Genomic DNA, 22599 nt, shown 5'->3' with positions numbered 1-22599 from the left:
GGCAGGGCAGGGCCGCGTTCCCGATCGGAAATCAGGAAGAACCGGGCGAGGAGGCGCGGGATCTGGGATCCTTTCTCCTTGTTGCTTCAGAAGAAGCAACATGGCGTTTGCCCGGAGCGCTCGGGCTCCTTCTCCGGCCAGGGTAGGAGGCTCTCCTCCTCCTCCTCCTCCTCCTTCCAACGGAGTGGCGCCCTAAAAAAAAAACTAAAAAAAAACACCAAAACAACAACAGAAAGAAGCCAAGCCAGTTCCAGACATGTGAAGGCAAAGCTCCGGGGCGAGAAAGCGGCTTGCAAAGCTCCGCTCTTGGTCGAGCCCAGCAAGTGGGATTATTATTATTATTATTATTATTATTATTATTATTATTATTATTATTATTATTATTATTATTATTATTATTATTATTATTATTATTATTATTATTATTATTATTATTTGCTCGGGGATCCGGATCCGGGCCGCCTGTTACTCCGAGGGCAGCCCGAACCTTCTGGCGGCGAGCGGAGCTTTACTCCCGAAACGGCGCCGCGCTGCGCTGCTCCCCCTTGGCACTTCGCTCTCGGAGAAAATGGAGCGCGACGGACTTTCCAGCGCGGATCAGAAGCTGATCCGGGAGAGCTGGCAGAAAGTGGGCGACAGCCCCCTGGAGCACGGCGTCGTCCTGTTCACCAGGTAGGGCAAGATCAGACCGGAGGGAACGAGAGAGAGAAGGAGGGGGGGGGGATTGTGGTCGCCGCGTCAGGTTTGAGGCTGGGCATTTTAAACCTCCTCCTCATCTTCAGCGAACTTAATTCAAAGCTCCCTCCGCCAGAAAAGTACCCTCTGCTGACTTGGGGTTAATCCCTGCTTCTCCCTCGTTTCCCTTCCCATTTCCCTTCTTTAACATAACCCCCTCTGCCAATAAATGCCTTTTTCGAGGCATCTCTTCCCTGTTCAGTGCCCTCCAGATGTGCTGGATTATCATCAGTTCTAATAAATTACTGTGCTGGAGAGGATGAGAATCGAGAGGTAGTGCTGTGTTTGGGAGCCCCACATGGGGCTTTGGTTGCAGGACAAAGCATAGACACCAAGAAGCTGTGCTTTTCATCTCTTAGCTAGCTGGGAGCAGGCTCCCTTTTCTGTTTTTTTTTCCCATGCCTTGGTTCTTGAGTGTCTTATCTCCTCATTCAGATAACTATTGCTATGTTCATGGGAAGCTAGCAAAACAAAACAAAAAGTCTGAGGAAAAAAAAACAGAAACTGTTCTTCACATCTCCCATGCATTTGTGCGTTTGCTCCACTGTTTGATTTTAGAGTAGGGTGCACAGTGGAGAGAACTGCCTGGCTAAATTCATATAAATGACAGCAAATCTTCAAGAATAAGGGTTATAAGAGATGGTTTTAAACACTTTAGAGCTTTAAGATAGAGGAGATTCCATTTCCATGAGGAACTGGAAAACTGAGGAACTGAGGAACGTACAAGCACAAGGTGTAGCGATTCACCAATTTGGGCAGGTTTAAAAATGCCAGTGGTAAATTTATGGAGGATGTGAGGCTCCAGGAGTATGTCCAGCAAGAGAGGTGGACTAAGCTTCAATTATGGTGTCTGGGAACTTGGGTAGGAAGGAAAAGGAGGTGGGGGTTGCATAAAAGACTTGATGGGTTGTGAACTTTTGCTGGCATCTGTGATGAAAATGGAACCCTTCATCAGATAGGCACTTGGGCTCATCCAGAGGAGCATTGTTTAAATCTTGCTGTGTCAGTTGAAGAGGATACTTGCATCCTTTGTAGAGAATTGTACTTTTGTTCTGGGACTGATTAAGTGTAATAACTAATAGCATTTAAGCCCTCCTTTTTCCTTGAGTAATAGCCTTACCAGAGACCTAAAAAAGTAATGGAGCCCAGATATTTATTTGAAAAAGTATTGGTCTCTGACAAGAAGATTCAAGGAATAAATTTGCCCTTTGCAAATTCTGTGACTTTGAGCCTGTTGTTGTCCAGCCTACCTCACAGGATTATTGTTGCAATGGTGGAATAATGGAGGATGGAGTGATAGTTGTACCACTTTTGCTCCTTAAGGAAAGGCAGGAAATAAATTAACACGTGAATTATGCAGAATATCAGTTGTAGATTTTCTTTTTTGTGGATCAATATAAAGATGCATTTTAAAAAATCCATGGGTTTTGTTTATGAAAACCCATGTGTACCTGTATGTGTATGTATAAAAGATTGTGGAGTATTTCTTTTTTTTCTTTATTTTTATTGCATTTTTTTTCAAGAATACAAATCTCTTTTACATTCTTTACAAAACTGTGACATCAATGTTATACATACATTTACACACATAAAGAATAGAATAGAATTCTTTATTGGCTAAGTGTGATTGGACACACAAGAAATTTTTCTTGGTGCAAATGCTCTCTGTACATAAAAGAAAAGATACATTTGTCAAGAGTCAAGAATCATAAGATACAATACTTAATAAGTCATAGGGTACAATAAGCAATCAAATCATACTGGGAAAGAGTCAATATAAATCGTAGGGATACAAGCAACAAAGTTACAGTCATAGAGTCACAAGTGGGCGGGGATGGGCGATAAGGAGTGGTGAGAAGATTAATAGTTATAGTAGTGCAGACTTTGTAAATAGTTGGATAGTGCTGAGGGAATTATTTGTTTAGCAGAGTGATGGCGTTTGGGAAAAAATATATATACTTTTAATTGATTGTGGAGTATTTCTGTTGATTATTTAATGGATCATTACTGGCATAGAGATCCTTGGAAATGCCCCCTAAAAAGAAGCTTCAGAATACAACATTCCCTACCACTGAAAAAATATAAAACTTGAACTCACTACAGGGTTGTCATGTCCAAAACAGTTCCTTTAATAAGCAGGCAGAAGAGAAAGAACTGCTGAAATATGAAATCCATGCTGAAGGCAAAGAAGCAGTTCTGTAACTGTGCATTGGAGACTAAATTTGAAAAGTGTGATACACTCATGAGGCATTGCACAATGTCAAATCCTAAGAAATAGAAAATAAAATAGCATATAAAAATGCAGCATACTAATGAACTAGCCAGGAAATCTTTCTGTAATTCACTCTTCTTCCTGAAACTCTAATTGCATTTTGCAATTTTAGGAGGGACACTGTTGCCAGAACAGATAACTATCTATAATCAAAATAACCAACTTAATCACAAGAAATAAGATTCTTCTGGACTTTGGAAACCAGTTCTGAAAACCATTTTCTGGCTTTGTTCATAGAAATGCATTCAAATCCAAAGATTTGCAATATACCTTTTTTAAAAGGGAAAATATATCAAGAACTAATCAAAAGAACTGCATCAAAAGGCAATCAATATAAAAATATTGATTCAATATTGGTTTTTTTTGTGTGTGTGTGTGTGTGTGTATTACAATCCAAGCCAGAATTTTATTTCTTATAATGTAAAAATGGGCAAAATGTGTGCACATTTCATGTAAATTGTAATATGGATGAATTATGAAGGATCTAAAAGAATGAAACTAGCCTACTTATGAGTGATATAAAAACTGATGGAAATTATTTTAAATTATTTAAAAACACGATCAATTTAAACTACACTGAGAATACATTGTAAAGCTTGAAATATTCAAAATAATTAAGCTAGTCCAATTATTAGTACTGTAAGAGCTGACGGAGACAGCTATGAAAAATACAAGTGGATTCTTTCATACCTGAACATGATAAAGTTAAAGTTAAAAAGTTTCTTTTAAAGTGTAAAACTGGAGTTGCATTGATACACATTCTACAGAAAGTACAATATACGGTTGATCTTATAGTTTTTAAAGTTTTAACTTGCAAATATCATTAAAGGTGACTAATATAATCTGGTGGTTATGAAATTATACGTTTGGGAGATTGAAAACCAATCTTTGCATTCCAAGGTAGTTATTTTCTAATTTTAAAAAATCTTTACAAAAAAACTCAATCTGGAAAGAATCCAAATTAAGCAAATTTCTATTATCTTCTGGCACTCTGATCCCTGAAGCAGCTTAGCAGATGTTCTTCTCTATCATGGTTTGTTATGTTTCACATTTCTACCATCTGAATGGTTAGTTTTGTTCATCAGTAATGTAAGGAAATTCTTTAAAGATGAAATTTGTCTGCTTCATAGCCAACATTTTTAACTGCCAATACATCTGGGTTAATGGAAATATATTTTTCCACTTAATGTTTCAAATGTGCATCAAAAGCATATAATCAGCCCACACATCCTGGAAACCATGGATAATAACCATGAATATCAAAATATATAGCACATTTATATATGGATTTCATATTGGTGGAAGGATTTTTCTAGTAAGGCTATTATATATATATAATTCTAGCAAGGCAATTATATATATATAAAATGATCCATATATACAAAGCTTACTCCGAGAAGCACAAAGTCAAAGACACAAGCCTGAAGATGACGAATGAGATTTTGTCAAAACGTTGCCAAGATACTTCCAATTTTATGCAGAAGAAAACCCGAATAACCAAAGATCCACATACAAATACCCGCGAAAATCTCAGAAAACAAATACATATATATGGTATTCAGCTTTATTCGGGTATTTACCCACGTCATTATAGTTGTGCTTTTAAAGTTGTAGCAATGTTTCAGCAGAATCTCATCTGCCATCATCAGGCTTCTGTATAATGTTCGTCTGTGAGTCAGACTTTCACAGCCGTTTCTGTTTTAAATTTGGTGCTAGCCTACTGCTGTGCCAGAATGGTTTTTTCTTCATCCTGATTGGTTGGGAGTCTTGGTCTGTGTTCTATTAGTCTTGGAGTTTGCTGTGTTCTGCTTGATCGGTGTTTCTAACATCTTCTTTCTAGCCCTAGCCACTATAGAAAACCCCAGAGATTGAAAAAAGACCTGAAAGCATGAAAAGAAGAAATGACTCCACCAGACTGTCAATTATCTGGAAGCCTGCACTCTCAAACAAAAAAATCTCCACATCACAAGCCAGGCAAACACCTGGGCACAAACAGACTCCCCGGTACCTCCAGCTCAAAAACACCCCAACCAGGCACCCAGATGAAACCTAGCTTCCTAAGCTTCCTCCGTTTACTCGGAGCCAAGCCACACTAAAAGCCTCCAATACAGGAAACACAATGTTGCCAGCCAATCAAGACAAAAAAAGCTGCAAAACAGGTAGAAGATATTAGAAACACCAATCAAGGAGAACACAGCAAACTCCAAGACCAACAAACCCAGACCAAGACTCCCAACCAATCAGAATGAAGAAAAAACCATTCTGGCACAGCAGTAGGCTAGCACCAAATTTAAAACAGAATCGGCTGTGAAAGTCTGACTCACAGACAAACACTATACAGAAGCCTGATGATGGCAGATGAGATTCTGCCGAAACGTTGCTACAACTTTAAAAGCACAACTATAATGACGTGGGTAAATACCCGAGCAAAGCTGAATACCACATATATATATACATACATACTGTAATTAAATGACTTTTTCAGTTTCTAATCTCAAAGAATGGAGGCTGATTTTTACTAGAAACTTCTGATGTCTTAAACATTGATGCAAGGATATGTCTTTTTGTGTAATTTATGGAAAAGAATTGAAAAACAAAAACATTTTATAATAAGGGATACAGAAATCTAGGATTAATATAAATTGATTGGGGCCATACAGAAAAACCATTTTATTTCTCTCAGATGCTCCAGGGTTTAGTTTAAGTTAGGCTGTAGAAGAGGAACTTGTCTTTAATTTCCCAGGGTATTTATGGAGCCTATAAAATATCAAAATGGTCTTGATCATATTCTGAATGTCTTTTTTGTAGCACTAAATATTACTATCTCATAGAAAGTTTAGATGTTAAGGCATCTGGGATAGAGAAGGAGGAATTTTAAACAGTATTTTATGTTTTAAGCGATTACAACATGTGCTTTTGAGTAAACATCCATAAAAACAAACTTTATAGACTTGATGAAATGTAATATCAACAGCCAGCAAGAGAAATATGCATGGAATATGTTTCTATATCCTCTACTTTGTATTTTGGATTTTTCTTGCTACCAAGTATGGCTTCTGTATTTCTGAGGAAGCAGTCCCAGGCCCTTCCACATTTGCATAGCACTGCAAAGCATATTGGAGATGTTTCTAATTGTTTGTGACATGTCAATCACCCGAACTGATGCCAGGCCTGAACCTTGGGGGCAAGCACAATTAATTCCAGCATCAGTTCTCCAGCAGAGGAAATGGTGCATACAAGAAAGCAGCCGAACGACGCCTGTCACATTTGGTAACCTGAAGGCTAAGAAGTAGAAAACAGGAAGAAGCGAGTGGTAAATAAGTATAGAGAGATATGTGTTAGCTTCTAAAATTTCATGTATGTATGTATGTATGTATATGTGTGGGTATGTGTTTTATATATATATATATCAGAATGACCTGAACTGACACTGAATGTGCAAAAAAGGATCTTGGGAGTTTTCAAGCCTTCCAGATGGAGTAAAGACAACTCCAGCTTCCATGATTAGTGATGATAGCTACTGAAATACTGAAAGTAAGTTTGCAATATGTCTAAAGCACAGGAAAAAACTTTCTTGTGGTTGAGCTCGTGGTTTGTTCTGTAGTCCTAGGCCCAAATTTTTAGTTTTGGAAGTATCAAAGTTATTAAGGGGTCAGCTGAATGCTTTAAACCTCTTAAAACCCCTGAAACAGGAAAGATCAGACCAATTTGGGAGATAAATGACTTTAAGGGGTAAAGTGGGAGCTTTAAAATTTAAAACACCTTTAAATTACCAAAATCCTCTGCAAAGACTGTTCCCAGCCACTGTGTGAGCCTGGTGGACCACAGAAGAGGACTGTGAGTTATAAGTTGGCCATTGGATTGTGGAAAGGGAACTTCACGAGGACAGTGGTGTTACCCAAGCAGGAAAAGCTCAAAGGGAACATCAGGCCAGCCATAAAACAAACTTGCATAGGAAAAGGAATCAGATAAAAGGTATTAAAGAAGCCCCTTAGACAAAAGCCCAAATAATTAAGAAAACTAGGGAAACAAGAAAAGAAAACCCTTACAAACACAAGACATGCCAAATCAGCAAAACAAACAGACAAAAGACACAAAATATATTACAAAGGAAACAGACAGGAGATTGCCACAAAACAAATATAAGAAACCATTAAGCTAAATGAAATTAGGACGAAACCGATAATACAATCAAACCACCCCGCAAAGTTTGCCTTCCGCACCCCGCGGAGTTTACCCTCCGGCGGGAATAAAGACAACCCCTGACAGGATTTAAAACATTAAGAAATACAAACACAAGCACTCACACACAAAAGGAGAAAAGGGTATAAAAATCAGGGACTTACCATATGAAGGTAGCTAGCCCAGGAATGCAGCCTCCTCGCTTTCTCTCGCCTTCCTGAAAAATAAAGAGATCCGGCTTTCAAGCAGTTGTCCGTATCCTTGCGCCAGAGCTCTCCCAGCGGGAAATTCGTATCCTTGGAAGAAAGGCATTTTGACAGCCTTCCAACAGGATTTAACAGAATAACAAGAGTTGAAAGGGACTTTGGAGATCTTCTATTTTAGTCTTCCCCTCTTCAAGCAGGAGACCCTATACCATTTTAGACATGTGGTTGTCCAGTCTCATCTTAAAAACCTCCAAACATGAAGCACCCACAACTTCTGAAGGCCACAACTTAAGATCAAAGAGGCCATCTATGTTAAAATTGAAGAACCTTCTGTCAACAAGAGGGGGAGGGATATGACACCACCTATTTGCTTTCTACAACACAATCATTTTCAGGAGTCCCCAGAAGGTTCCACACCATTTTTCTCTCTGATTCAGGTGACTCTGAGGAGATACATAAACCCCCAAGTGGCTTCAATGACTCTCAGAGAACTAACACTGACCCTCAGCAAAGTGCTAATGTCCAGATTACTGTAGAGAATATAAATCCTTCCATTCCCCACCATTCAGTCAGAACTTCTTGGATGAGAAATGAAACATTTTCAGGTCCAGTTGCCTTTTGGAAAAGCACCTTTGGGATATTTTCTTGCTTATTTTGACATGCATTCCTAATCTGCATTTTATGCTATTTTTGATAGGTTGGATTGGATTTTTTTCTTTTTGTGTAAAAGAGGCAAAAAAAAGAGTTAATTAGTTCAACTTTCATCCTGCTACTCATTACCTTCTTGCCATTTTGCCCATTAATGATTTCCAGTTTAACACATTAGTACCTTGAAGAGAGAATGACATATAGTGCCTAATGCTCCAGTTGCATATAGAATTAGAATGAGAAGAACTTTATTGTCATTGTACAAGTACAATGAAACTGTGGATGCACCCCAGCAACTGTTCGCAATACAATAAAACCAAAGCACTTAAAAATGAAGATAAGAAAGATAGAGTACCCACGTCTCCATTTGCAATTTGAGAGTACAATATCTACGAATATACACAAAATATACATCCAACATTGACTGTAACACTTAGCCGAGTATAATACACAAGAGATGGATTGTACTGTAATATGTTATTATACATCTGAATGGGGGTATTGAAATTTCACATCTTTTCACATCTTAATGAGGTAGTGACTTCGTGTTTATTTGCAGTTCGGATGGCCCAGGGAAAGAAACTGTTAGTCTAGTGGTGTGGGATTTTATTGACCTAAAACACCATCTAGATGGCAGCAGATCAAAAAGATAATTGCCAGGTGTGTCTTCTATAATGGCCTTGATTCTGCTTTGGCAGCGGGACCTGGCTAAGTCTTCCAGGGAGGGCAGAGGGCAACCAATGATCTTTTGAGCTGTGTTTATCACCCTCTATACAGTTTTCCTGTCTTCAACTGTGAAGCCTGCATACCACACACCCAAACAATATGTCAGAGTGCTCTCCACAGAAGCTTTATAGAAAGCCAGCAACAGCTTCTTATCCAGATTGTTCTTCCTGAGAACACGCAGGAAGTGCAGCTGCTGCTGAGCCTTATTCACTGAGTCTTGGTGTTAGGGGACCAGGAGATATTAGCTGAAATATGGATGCCAAGGCATCTGATCATAGGGATATAGGTTAAGGCACCAGGATAAAACTGGGAGACTGTAAGTTCTAATCTTGCCTTAGGCACAAAGCCATCTGGGTGACCTTGGTTTACTCCCTCTCAGCCCTAGAAAGGAGGCAATGGCACTTCTGAAATCTTTCTAAGACAAGGGTCTTCTAACTTGGCAAGCTTAAGACTTGTGGACTTCAACTCCCAGAATTCCTGAGCTAACATGACTAGAGGAGGAATTTTGGGAGTTGAAGTCCGCAAGTCTTAAAGCTGTCAAGTTTGGAGACCCCTCTTCTAAGACAACTGCAGGGATTGTTCCAGGCATTCACCAAGAGTCAGCATTGACCCTCTTCCCCCAATTAAGATGAATAGAATAAAATTGCCAGAAAAATTATTGGGATGGGCTGAGGTAATGGATTGAAGACAGTTCCATAGGTAGTATCTTGTAGGACTTTAAAGGCCATAACCTTGTAGGGCTTTAAAGGTCATAACCAACACCTCGAATTGGACCAGAAGTAAATAGGTATCCAACACAGCTCACTCATCAAAGGTGTTAATTTCTTTGTGCCAGTTATTTGACTTTGTGCCAATTTATTTAACTATGTGCATATAATAACTGATACTGTATACTGATCTTGTAGTTTCTTATGCACTGTCAATAACTAGGAGGGATGCCTGCTATGTAAACAGGAAGAATGTTCTTGGGAGATTAGTTAATTTATCTATTTAGAGACTGAATAACAAGAGAGGGAGACAGTATAAGAAGGCCACTATGGATGACATGCATGTGTAAAATCCAACCTGACAGTAAAAAGCTAAAGAGAATCTGAGGCCATTTCATAGAATGAAAAAGGAAACATTATCCTCCACACATTTTGAAGATGATTCTAAAAGTGCTCCTTGGGATACTGTTGCAGATATGGGGCATTTCAGGATCATTTTGGAAGTAGGATGCATGCAGTAAGGGTTTCATCCAATGTTATTAATAGATTTCTGCTTACATTTGGGGATGTTTTCATGTTCAGTACAGGAACTTGCATCATCTCCAGAGCCTATTCCAGGGTATTTTTTAACAACCACATTGGTAACTGGACAAATTCTGGTACTAGTGTTTTAGACTTTTAATAGAATAGAATAGAATAGAATAGAATAGAATAGAATAGAATAGAATAGAATAGAATAGAATAGAATAGAATTCTTAATTGGCCAAGTGAGATTGGTCACCCAAGGAATTTGTCTTAGTGCATAACAGAGCTGACTTCAATAAGCTAAGAGAGGGACTAGGAACAATTCCATAGATGGATATCCAAAAAGAAAAACAGTTCAAGACGCTTGGGAAACCTTGGGAAATGAGATAATAAAGGGCCAAGCAAAAACAATACCATGGAGAAATACAAACAAAAGTAACCAGACAAGACTGGTTACATAAAGAGGGACCAATTGAGGGATAAAAAGGTCAAATATAAAAAAATATCCAGTGTTGGAGCATTTACAACTTCTTGAGGCAAATTGTTCCACTGTTCAATTGTTCTAACTGTCAGGAAATTTCTCCTTAGTTCTAAGTTGCTTCTCTCCTTGATTAGTTTCCACCCATTGCTTCTTGTCCTGCCCTCAGGTGCTTTGGAGAATAGATTGGATGCCCTCTTCTTTATGGCAGCCCCTGACGTATTGGAAGACTGCTATCATGTCTCCCCCAGTCCTTTTCATTGGACTAGACACACCCATTTCCAGCAACCATTCTTTATATGTTTTAGCCTCCAGTCCAGAGGTGGTAATCAGCAGGTTCTGACCAGTTCTGAAGAACCGGTAGCGGAAATTTTGAGTAGTTCGGAGAACCAGCAAATATCACCTCTGACGGGAGATTTTACAGTATCCTCCCCCTGCCAGGCCTACCAAGCCATGCCCACAGAACCGTTAGTAAAGAAATTTGAATCCCACCATTGCTCCAGTCCCCAAGCATTTTTGTTGCTCTTCTCTGCACTCTTTCTAGAGCAGAGGTCTCCAAACTTGGCAATTTTAAGGCTTGTGGACCAATTCCACAAATCTTAAAGTTGCCCAGTTTAGAGACCCCTGTTCTAGAGAATTAACATCTTTTTTACCTCATGGCGACCAAAACTGGATGCAGTATTCCAAGTGTGGCCTTACCAAGGCATTATAAAGTGGTATTAACACTCTATGTGATCATTAACACACCTCCCGGGTTGTGGATGCTCCATCACTGGAGGTTTTTGAAAGTAGTCTGGGCAATCATTTGGCTGGGGTGGTATAAGACTTTTGCCTTGAGCAGAGGCAAAACCCTATGATTCTATGAGATGGAAGAATCCATTGCCATCTGGTTAGAGTCAGAATTAAATTGAGCTCTCTGAATATAATGACAAAAATGAACCATTGCTAGGCAAAGCATGAATGATATTAATACTTGTGATAATAAGAATCTTTTAAGGAAGGAAGTTTACAGTGGCTTTCAGTAAAATAAATCCAGGGAGCAAAAATTATGTTTGAACATTTTTGTGCGGAAGGAGACTTTGTGTTAGCTATCTTCCAGTGCTTTTGCTATGACTTCCAGGGATTTTTGCCTCCAGATCTTTATCATTTGATGATATGATATGATCTCTCTATATGAAATATATTTTATATTTAACATCCTTTTCCTGATATGCTCAAGAATGTAACACTACAAATTAAATCTTGCTCTGATAACAAGAGAAGTGAACTACATTAGGAATTCATCGCCTTCTTTGTTTTCTAATACACTACATATTGTTTACATATATTGTTTTTCGCTTAGTTGTAAGCTTCCTTATCTGTGAGATGAGCAACTATATAAATATTGCTAAATAAATAGCAGACAGGTGGCAGGACAAGGATAGGGCAGGATGCAATTGGGGCACCATCTTGTTCAAGTCTAGATTGACTTGAGGAAGGAGAAAGGAAAGCATCTAAAGCAGGGGTGTCAAACTCGATTTCGTTGAGGGCCGCATCAGCATTATGTTTGACTTCAGGGGGTTGGGGTGGGTGTGGCCAAGGTGGGCCTGGCCATCACGATGTCACTTGTGTTGGGGGATGCCTGTGGTGGAGATGAGAAATGAGTGGTGGGGCCCTGTTCTTATTTCCTTTTGAGGTTGAATTTCTGGTTTTCTTGGCTTTTGTGAGTGAGTTTTTTTCCAGAAAAAGTCCATGGATAGCCCATGAGATGGAAGAGAGCAATTGCTGAGCTAAGTTCAAACAGTGAGACTGTTACTTACTTGCATGGAAAACAAATAATTAATGGGTGGATATCCTTCCTTATATTTTAGGCTTTTTGATTTGGATCCTGATCTCTTGCCCCTTTTCAAGTACAATTGCAAGAAGTTCTCTACTCCTCAAGAGTGCCTCTCATCACCTGAGTTCCTGGAACACATTAGAAAGGTGAGGGTTTATAAAATAATTATCCCAACTGGTAAAGTTTATGTTATCAGGCTTACAGCTAGTATAAAGGTGGATCGGATCAATGTAATGGTTATTTATAGTGGATCAGCATAAATTCATAACTTCAAATTGTAGAACGCATAAGCATGACATCTGTAGATTTTTGTTATCCATTTAGCTTCTCATTTTCTAAAAAAAATGGGGATTTTAAACATGTGACGTTGTGACAAATAAGTATTTCAGTGTAAATCTTTTTATCATGCCCATGGTGGCTTTATGAAGATATTTCACCTAATTCTTTGTAAACTATAACAATTTATTGAAGTTATTTATTTAAATAATTTATATGGCTGCCTATATTACAGCATTAAACCCAAACATGATCTGTGATCTTCAAGATAAACAATATACAGTATCCCATTTATAAAACCACATCTGCAGCAGAGATTGCCTAACTTCCTAACTGGGGCAAGAATCACGTCTTCAAAGTATTATGAAAGTCTAACAGGATTAGGGACACCCAGATGTTCAAAGGATGCTGTTCCATAAGGCAGGTCTGCCAGACAGAATACACAACTCCTGGATTAAACAAGATAACGTTGTTTTTGGAAGAGAGCCAGAGGATGTCCACCCTGCTAGAGCAGGCAGGTGAGCAGAAATAATGGGAAAAAGGCAGTAACCTGGCCGTATACCATGCATGGCTTTGTGGATGAGTTGCATCTGAAAGTCTGGTGGGAGTTAGGACAACTCATGGAACAGCTATGTAACATGGAGGTATTACTTGGTTGGCTTAGGATGGAGATGTACAACTGGGTACCACCAGCATGCTGCTCATACTACAACTTATGATGACAGATGGTCTTGCCTAGTGGCTTCCTGTAAATGTTAAAGAGGAATGGCACGAAGGTGCAGCCTAGAGGCAGCCCACAAACAGAAGCCTCAGGCTCAATTTTCCCTGCTCCAACGCCAACTGGAATTGGCCTTGAAGAAAGGAGGAGAATCACTGTTACACAGTGCCTGCTGCTCCCATTTCCTTGAGCCACAATGATATCATGATGGAAGATCAACCTTCATGCACTTGCCTCTTTCCCTCCCATTTCTCAAAGTGTTAGGCACCTGGAGCCTTTCCTCTTGGCCTGACTGCATAAGTGGACAGACTGTACCTAGAGAAGATGGTCCTATTACTGCTGCATCCATTTTGGTCTTTTCCTTTTGAAACTACAAAGTACTCTGATCAAAGCATTGCCTCATGGATACATAGGAAAAACCCTTTTCTTTTTTGTTTAGTTTTTGTTTTGAGAAAGAAAGAAAGAAAGAAAGAAAGAAAGAAAGAAAGAAAGAAAGAAAGAAAGAAAGAAAGAAAGAAAGAAAGAAAGAAAGAAAGAAAGAAAGAAAGAAAGACCACTCAAGAAGAATGGCAAGAAGGTAAAAAGTAAAAAAAAATACTTTGATAGTATCTTTGTGAGATAACTTATGGCTATCCATGCCAAGTGAGTCAGAACTGCTTGTGTAATAACTGGAATATGAGCGGATAACTTAAATATGAGCCAGCAGTGTGCTGCAACTGCCAAGAAAGCCAACGCAATTTGAGGTTGCATTAACAGAGGGACAGAATCAAGATGATGTGAAATGTTAATACCACTTTATAATGCCTTGGTAAGGCCATACTTGGAATACTGCATTCAGTTTTGGTCACCACATTGTAAAAAAGATGCTGAGACTCTCGAAAGAGTGCAGAGAAGAGCAACAAAGATGATTAGGGGACTGGAGGCTGAAACATATCAAGAACGGTTGCTGGAACTGGATATGTCTAGTTTGATGAAAAGAAGGACATGGTAGCAGTGTTCCAATTTCTCAGGGGCTGCCACAAAGAAGGCTGGGAGGGTGGGTTTATCTATCCTCCAAAGCACCTGAAGGCAGGGCAAGAAGCAATGGATGGAAACTAATCAAGGAGAGATCCAACCTAGATCTAAGGAGAAATTTCCTGACAGTTAGAACCATTAATCAGTGGAATGGCTTGCCTTCAGAGGTTTTGGGTGCTCCAACACTGGAAGTTTATAAGAAGAGATTGGATACCCATTTGTGTAAAGGATTTCCTGCTTGAGAAGGGGGCTGGACTAGAAGACCTATTATTCTGTTAAGATACCATCAGTGTAGTTTGTTTGAACATGCAAAGACAGAGGGAAATTGGGGTATTTGTATGTTCTGTTAACAGCCTATGTTAATGATCTGTATGTAATTTCAATTATTATTCCAATATAAAAATATTTTATGCATATACAGGTAGTCTTGGTAATAATCCTTTGGTGTTGCATGTTATCTGGAACTCCTAGTTTTTGAACCCTGAAGAGATGGATAGGGATAGGTGTCTAGATTATCTTCTGTCACATGTACTTTGGACTGCTGCTTATCCTGGCTGTTGTAAGGAATGGCCAGAGAAATGACCATCTATTCTTGTTCTGCTGTATTTTGGTCATTAAATTCTTGATTTGAATATTATTTTTTTTAAATCAAACATTGGATGTTTAAAAAAAATTTTTTAACATATCAAGTAACCCACTAAGAGTTGTGACATGGTTGCAGGATATAAATTCAACAAATACTGTAATAAATAAATAATTGAAGGAGTAAGGAAACATCCGTAGGAAGATACAGATTTCTTTCAAATGTGCTTTTGTCCCTGTGCTGGTGATCCTTGCACTGTAGTGAATAATAGCAGAAGCCTTTGCTTGTAATGTTTGCAGGAGGCTTTTAGAAAAGGACACAGTCATCCAAAATAGAATTCCAGATTTCTATCTTTTTTTTTAATTGTAGTATCTTTTCTCCTTGGTAGGTAATGCTGGTAATTGATGCAGCTGTAACCCATTTGGAGAATTTGCACTGTCTGGAGGACTACCTCGCTAATCTTGGCAGGAAACATCAAGCAGTTGGGGTAAAGGTTGAATCCTTTCAGGTAAGCGCTTATAGCAAGTTTGCTGTGCCTTGCTTTTCGCCGCAGCAAACTCACCGCAGGACAACTCGCCACAGACGATTCCATGTGGGATAATTCAGTGTAATAAATGTTATCCACCGGTGTTTCTTTGACATTATTTCCAGTGACAAAAATGGAAATAATGTCGAAGAAACAGTGGTTGGTAACATTTACTGTGCTGAGTTATCCTGCATGAAATTTTCCATGGCGAGTTGACCAAGGCGAGATGGTCGTGGTGAGTTGGCTGTGGCCAACTCATTGTCCTATTCCATATTACAGGTAGTCCTCACTCAGTTAACATTCACTAAGTGACTGATTGAAGTTATGGCAGTACTGGACAAATAGTCATTACAGCCGATCCTCAAAGTTATGGCCCGTTGCAACATCCTTGGAGTTATGTCATCAACTTTGGTTCTTGGCAGCCCATCTGCATTTACAGCTGCAACATGCACTTCAATTCCTCCTACCTGCCTATTCCCCCCCAACATTGTCCTTTGACCGTCGTGCATGCTGCCATCTACCCCTGTCATCCCACATCACCCTCAGCTGAGCTTTGCCACCTCTTTCTCCTGCTGCTAATGAGGCATGGCTGGTTGAGGCCTCTCAAGAACAAGGAGTTGCCTCAGCCAGGTTCGAGAAAGTAGACCATGGAGATCAGCTGGGAGCAGTGAAGGCTGGCAGGGGTAGGTGGTGTGCTAGGTGCCCAAATGGGCAGAGCTTAGGAGGAGATAGGAAGGCACGGTGGGGGGGAGGGAGTTGATGTGGAGACAAGTGTGCAGATCAGGAGAAGTGTGAGATTCTTGCCTCAGGACAGTGCAGTTCTTGCCTAATGAACAAAGCTGGAATTAGTAGAACTGCTGTTGCCAAGAGTAGTGATATTTTGCATACAGAGCAGAGGTGGTATTCAGCCAGTTCTGACCAGTTCTGGAGAACCGGTAGTGGAAATTTTGAGTAGTTTGGAGAACTGGCAAATACCACCTCTGACTGGCCCCGCCTCCATATATTCTCCGCCTCCCAAGTCCCAGCTGATTGGTTGGGTGTTCTTTTTGTTGTCCTGCACAGGAGAACGGAGCGGGAAAGCAGGTTAGTGGGGTGGGGAGGGAATGGGATTTTGCAGTAACTTTCCCCCAGGAGTGGGGAGGGAATGGAGATTTTGCAGTATCCTTTCCCTGCCATGCCCATCAAGCCACACCACACCCACCAAGCCACGCCCATAGAACTGGTAGTAAAAAAAATTGAATCCCACCACTGATACAGAGTATTCTATTTTATTTAGTGGTGTTTATAAAATTCATATGTCACCCATCTCACTGTTGAGCGACTCTGGGTGGCTTACAACTTCATAAAACAGGAATATAAAACAATTAGAACATTAAAACATTAACAAAAAACTAGCTAAGGAAGGAACCAATACATAAATGAGGTGTAGGTGGGATCTTCTATCCATAAGTTACAGCTAATAGATAAAATCTGGGAATGTCTCTTTTATTTTTGGAGATAAAAGAATTGGATTTTCTTTTCAATGATACTTATGTGCAGAGCAGTGGGATAACCATCCTAGTGCAGTTCCCCCTTTTCAAAATGCAATCACTGATGCATTTGGCAACAAAACACAGTTTTTTTGTAAGAGTATCATAAGCAAAGTTGTCTTTTACATTTATAGATTGGGCATTACTTTTCAGTGATGGATAATGGCAAGGAAAGTCAAATTAGTAGCAGGTGAAGGGAATGTGACATTCCTTTTTAAGTACCATGTTTCTGTGGTGGACTATCATCTCTTTCCAATATTAATAAATTATACTTGTCTTGAGAGGTCTACTGTTCAAATGCTAACGCTGTAATCTTTATGATTTGCAGGCTGTAGGGGACTCCTTGCTCTATATGCTGGAGAAATGCCATGGTCCTGCCTTCAAGATGAATGTGCGTGAAGCCTGGATAAAGCTCTATAGCACTGTGGTCAAAGCCATGAGCTGTGGCTGGAATGTTTCCAGAAAGGTGGAATAATCTCTGATCAAGATGCTTGGAGCGTTTTGCTATTCTGTTTTCAGAAACAGCTATGATGAAAGAGCATGCTCACTTTTCCAGCTTGATGTATTTCAGAGTAATCTCAACAGCTTTCTTTCTGTCTGTTGCTTACTTTTGCATTCCATGTCTCTCTGTGTGACAGTGTGCTCTAGAATTCAGCGTAGCAGGTCCGTGGGTAGAGTGGTGTGTAAAACATTTCAGTCCAAACTGTTTTAAGTACCAAATTCTCCTCACCACAAATGTGAAATAGGCTGTTTGGAGTAATTTGGAACTGATTTGAGCTCTAAACAGTTCTTTTGATATCTTTATAATTCTCAAAACAACCAGATTTGTATTAAAAAAAGAACAGATTAACATTCAAATTGGGAAGTTTTGTGAAGATGAAATGATTCAAAATGAAATTTTGCATACCTCTAGTCTGTTTGCAGGTGACAAAAGTGAAGAAACCTGAAGTTGCAATTATATGTTGACTGCAGTGGCTTTCTTGCCTTTAAGCTCTTTTTTTAATTAATCATTTTTAAACAAGAGAATGGACAAATAGAAAAAAAAAGTATATAATGTTATAGTAACAGTAAGTGTCCAGAGATGCCAACATTATACAGTTAGTGCTCAGTATAGCATTTGATAAAAGGGTAGCCATAAAAACCAAAATACAGTCATTTTTAATAAAAAACAAAAGGATTTTAAAGATCTTTTTAAATCTCTGAGCTGAATGCATGATTTTCAAAAGCTCTTTACTCTCTTTGTTTATAAAGATCAACTGCAAAGATTTTTTTTTTTAGCATACAAAGGTATTTGGGCTAGCCGGGTTTTTTTTTAAGTAAGGAAAGCTTGGTATTCTTTCTGTAAATGGTGGGCATTTCTTTTGGATTATATAAGCAGTACAGGTTTTTTTTTCCTTCCCCCCAAAAGTGGGTTAATTCTTCTATACACTATACAATGGGGCTGGAAAAAAGTTGGGCTTTTCAAATGCTTAGTCTCAAGTTACAATTTAAAAACCAGTAAGTATGCAATAGCTGCCAGTTCCTTTTGTTCAAAAATAAAATCTTGAAGTGGAATTATAACTGAGGCAGGGAAAAGCTTAGGAGAACGTTTCAACGTTGTCCTGATTTCTAGCTGGAGATCCATCCCATAACATCAATTTTTGTCAATTGTTAGGTTCTCACATCTTCTCTTCTTCCCAAGGCACTGTTTTACGACTCTATGGGTGCCCATGGAAGAGAAGGGAAGACAAGAATGATCAGCAGCACGGTGGATGGATTCAGTTACAGTAGCAATGGAAGGCCTGAAGGATCAGAATAGGGAGAAAATCAATCTATGCGGTGTTGAGAGTTGACAGTGTCTTGATGGCACACAATCAAGCATGGGTACCTGCTAAGACAACCTACCTTTCTGAGTTTTAATTAAAACTACCTTTCTAGTTCTTGATCTAGTACCTGCTTTGAAAGTAAGTAACAATTCCTTAATTTTTGGAGTAGAGAGGGATCATTTTAAAACAGTGCAGTATTCTTTCTCTTTTTCTGTTTTTTCTCCAGAGGTAAATTGACTCATAGAAAAAAAAATCCATGGAGGTCAACTCTGGACTTACTGTATAAAATGGCAATGTGCCTTTCTTCATGGTAGGGAAAGAGCATTGTATGACAGTAGGATGATAGAGCAGTTTGAGGTCCTTTTACCAAACTATTGAGCTAAGCATATATACTTGGAAATATAATTTTGTACCAGGGCTGTCAAACTCAATTTCATTGAGGGCCTCAGTTTCATTGTTTGACCTCAGGGTGGGTGGGATGGGCATGGCCAGCTCAATGTCACTTGTGTCGGGCATCTGTGGTGGCCTGGGCAGGGCAGGGGGGGATCCACTGTCTCCAGCTGAGGAAGTCGAGACCAAAGAGAGCACCGAAACCTTGTCCTCCAGTGGAGCCTCACTGTCCCTCTTAGGCCACACAGAGGACCTCCAGACAGTGGCACAGGCTGTCCAGAACCCTAGGCAGCAGAGGGAAAGCACCCATCCCGGCCCTCAAACTCGCAGGGCACTGGGATCCCACAGTCCAGCCCAGTCTCACTTCCCCCAGGGTGTGCCAAGCTGCACTTGCATCCTCCTCAGGGCTGCTGCTGCTGGTCTCACTCTCCTTGGTGTGTGCAGGAGGGCAAAATGTGTGGGTCAGAGGAAGGCCCACTCCCTTCCCACGCAAGGAGACCTGGCTTTGTAACCAAAGTATCCTCACTGATAGGATGGGAGACCACTAGGAGAGGTTGGAGACCACTAGGATGGGAGACCAGCACCAGAAGATGGGAGACCTGATGGGAGACCACCAGGAGAGATCCCTCTCATTATAATCTTCCTTCCTTCCTTCCTCCCTCTCTCCCTCCCTTCCCTCCCTCCCTCCTTTTTCCTTCCCTCTTTATTGTCCGTTCTTCTTCCTTCCCCTCTTTCCTTCTTTTTCCTTCCTTGCTTTCTATCCATCTTTCCTTCTTTTTCTTTGTCTTTCCTCTTTCCCTTTCCCCTTCCATGTCCCTTCATAGGATGTGCAAATGCAGAAGGGGGAAACATTTCTCCTTTTGTTTTGTTTTGCTTTTACTTTGTTTTGCTAGCCCTCTGCCATGAAAATGGAGCTTGTGGAAGCCACATGCGCAGCTCCATTTTCGCTGGCAGAGGACTGCAGGAGACCATTGCACCGAAAACTTATCCTGGGTGCGCTGCACACGGCCTTCCTGAGCTCTGTTTTCTATGGCAGAGGCACCATGGTCTGATCCTTCACTGCTTCCAGGGTGGCCTTGTGGGTCAGATCTAAGCGCCCCACCAGCTGGATCTAGCGTGTGGGCCTTGAGTTTGACACCCTTGTTCTACCCTGAATTATTCCACAAACACCATTGGAATCATTCTAGGATTAAGAAAGATCTGCTTTTCTTTTGCAGATCATGAAAATACAACTTTTATAAAACCTTCTTGCCAAATAAATTAGTTAGGATTTGAGGTGCACAAAATCTTTTGATTCGCTTTTGCCTGGAAACACTGATGCTATCATTCTTTTGGAAAGTATTAGTAGAAATATTTTCAGTTAATGTAGAATTATATCTTGAGATATTACTTAATATTTGAAACTATATAGTTTTGATGACAACACATGGGGTAATTTTCTAAATAAAATAAGAGTTGTTTGCCTATTATCATGCTTTATTACCATGCCTGAAATTTTGCCTATAAAAATCAGTTTACAGTCCCACCTTGGCATTTATTTAATTATTGCAATATCATTGTAAGAAATATGTATTCTTTTGTGTTACACACACAACATGCACACACATACATTTTCCCCCAAACAGGCCAGGACAATTACTTTGAAGGATGTCAGAAATTGTCAGAGGATGCCATGTATTCTAGAATGTAATGATGGTGTCAGAATCTTCAGTGGAGTTTATTTCATCTGTGAGGCAGTGGTGATATTTCTTTTAAAGACAAGGAATGTAGCATTACATAATATTTGTGAGAACTTGGATGCATAATACTGGAATGACAGGAAATGATATCCTTTTTATTGGTTTATTGCTCCTCTCATTATTTTGTCAGTTTGTGGCTCTGAGGTCCACAGATGCTCAGGTCCACATGTATGGAATACACTTGTCTATGAAATGACAAACATTAACTGTATTTTGCTGTTGTGTGCATTTCAGTTCTGTGATAGAAGTGCTATTCATTACCTGATTTGCCACCCTATTTCTCCTCTACTAACTCTTCTAATTATTTCCCCATAACTGCCTATTCTTCTATCATCTTGAATGTTTCTGAGCAATCCCAGTGAACAAAGTCTCCTTTTATCTCCCTTATTTCAAGACATTCCAATGGGGAATTCCTAGAATATTGAATCACATTTTATTTAACAGCGTGGGGAAGCTGCAGACACCAGCAGAAATTATCAGAAAAGCTCTCTGGGGAAGAAAAATATTATAATGAAGGAAAGTAACATAAAGGAGAAACAGGCATCATATGTCTACTGACTGATCAGATTTTATATTGATATAATAAAGTATCTGTCTAGGTTCTTCTAATGGCTTCTCTCTTAATAAAAATGTTGATGTAATTTTTGGATTGAAGACTTAGATCAAATAGCAGATTTCTGTTGGCTATTTGTCAATGTGGCCTCTAAAGGTAATAGAATTATATATTTTCAGTATTGGGCTCATGTAACATATTTAACACATCTACAAATCCAGTCTGATGGGATACAAAAGCTTAAAGACAGTCCCTTGGCCTGCATGATAACTACTCTGTTTCCTTTCTCTTTTCTAATAGTTTTCTCGTACTCTGTTCTATTTTTTCTTTCCCTCAGTCCATCATTATTATCCAGTAAACAGAGATAGATCTGTGTTATGACCCTGATTCCCGAGCCTATGCTGTCAGAGGAAGAAGACCTGGAAGATGAGAAGGAGGAATTGGGAATGCCTTCCTCCTCAGGACTTTCCTCTCTGGCAATGCCTTCCTCCCTGATAATGCCTCAGGTTCCATCAGACAACTGAGAGGAATAGCCTGAGTTTAATCAGGAGGAAGGCATATCGGAGCAGCCCCTGACAGGGAGTAAAGAGGAAGAGTGTTGGCTTGATCCTAAGCAGCGTCGTAGGGAGAAACGTGAGCAGCAACGTAGGAGGCGTGGGAGGGTCAGAGAGTGAGCTGAGTCATTGAGCCACACCCCACAGGGGATAAAAGTGGGTGTGTTTTCGGCTAGAACTTTGTACGGGACAAAGTTTAATCTTACTTCAGATTTTCTTTGTGAATGATTTTTGTGGACTGCCTTGTAATTTTCTGTGAGTAGATTTTTATTTGTTATCAGTTCAGACTTGGCAGGCAGAGGGTGTTGGAATGCCAAGGATATTATCAGTTCCAAAGAATTAACTCTGTGAAGTCCGAGCCAGCCAGCCTGCCTGCTTGTGTTTGTGTGAGTTTGTATTCTTTCATCTTTTGGGAAAGAAGAAAAGTGAGACAGAACAGATCTGAATATGACTGCAGATAGCTGTGGAATATGGTTAGCTAGCAATAGTACAAAATATGATCAGATTCTCTGTTGGCCATAAAAAAGTCTTTTATCTTCCTTTTCCCAGTCGTGCATTAATATGGTCTTGTTTAAATAAAAGAATTACCCGCTGAATCTTCACACAGTTCCTCAGGG

The 22599-nt window shown here is 39.8% G+C and overlaps 1 protein-coding gene across 1 annotated transcript; it reads left to right on the top strand.

The window, feature by feature from the left end:
* The first annotated feature begins 440 nt into the window (after positions 1–440).
* Positions 441–20600, top strand: NGB (neuroglobin). The gene is made up of 4 exons (XM_026712315.2): positions 441–672; positions 12330–12441; positions 15275–15394; positions 17270–20600. Exons 1-4 carry the CDS (start codon positions 569–571, stop codon positions 17414–17416), a joined length of 483 nt encoding a protein of 160 aa, XP_026568100.1. The 5' UTR covers positions 441–568; the 3' UTR covers positions 17417–20600.
* The last annotated feature ends 1999 nt before the right edge of the window (positions 20601–22599 follow it).

Source organism: Pseudonaja textilis, chromosome 1, assembly GCF_049901715.1.
Source record: "Pseudonaja textilis isolate UNSWEBS1 chromosome 1, rPseTex1.2, whole genome shotgun sequence".
Classification (NCBI taxonomy): Eukaryota; Metazoa; Chordata; class Lepidosauria; order Squamata; family Elapidae; genus Pseudonaja; species Pseudonaja textilis.
Note: the sequence above shows the minus strand (reverse complement) of the source record. Positions and strands in the feature narration are given on the sequence as shown.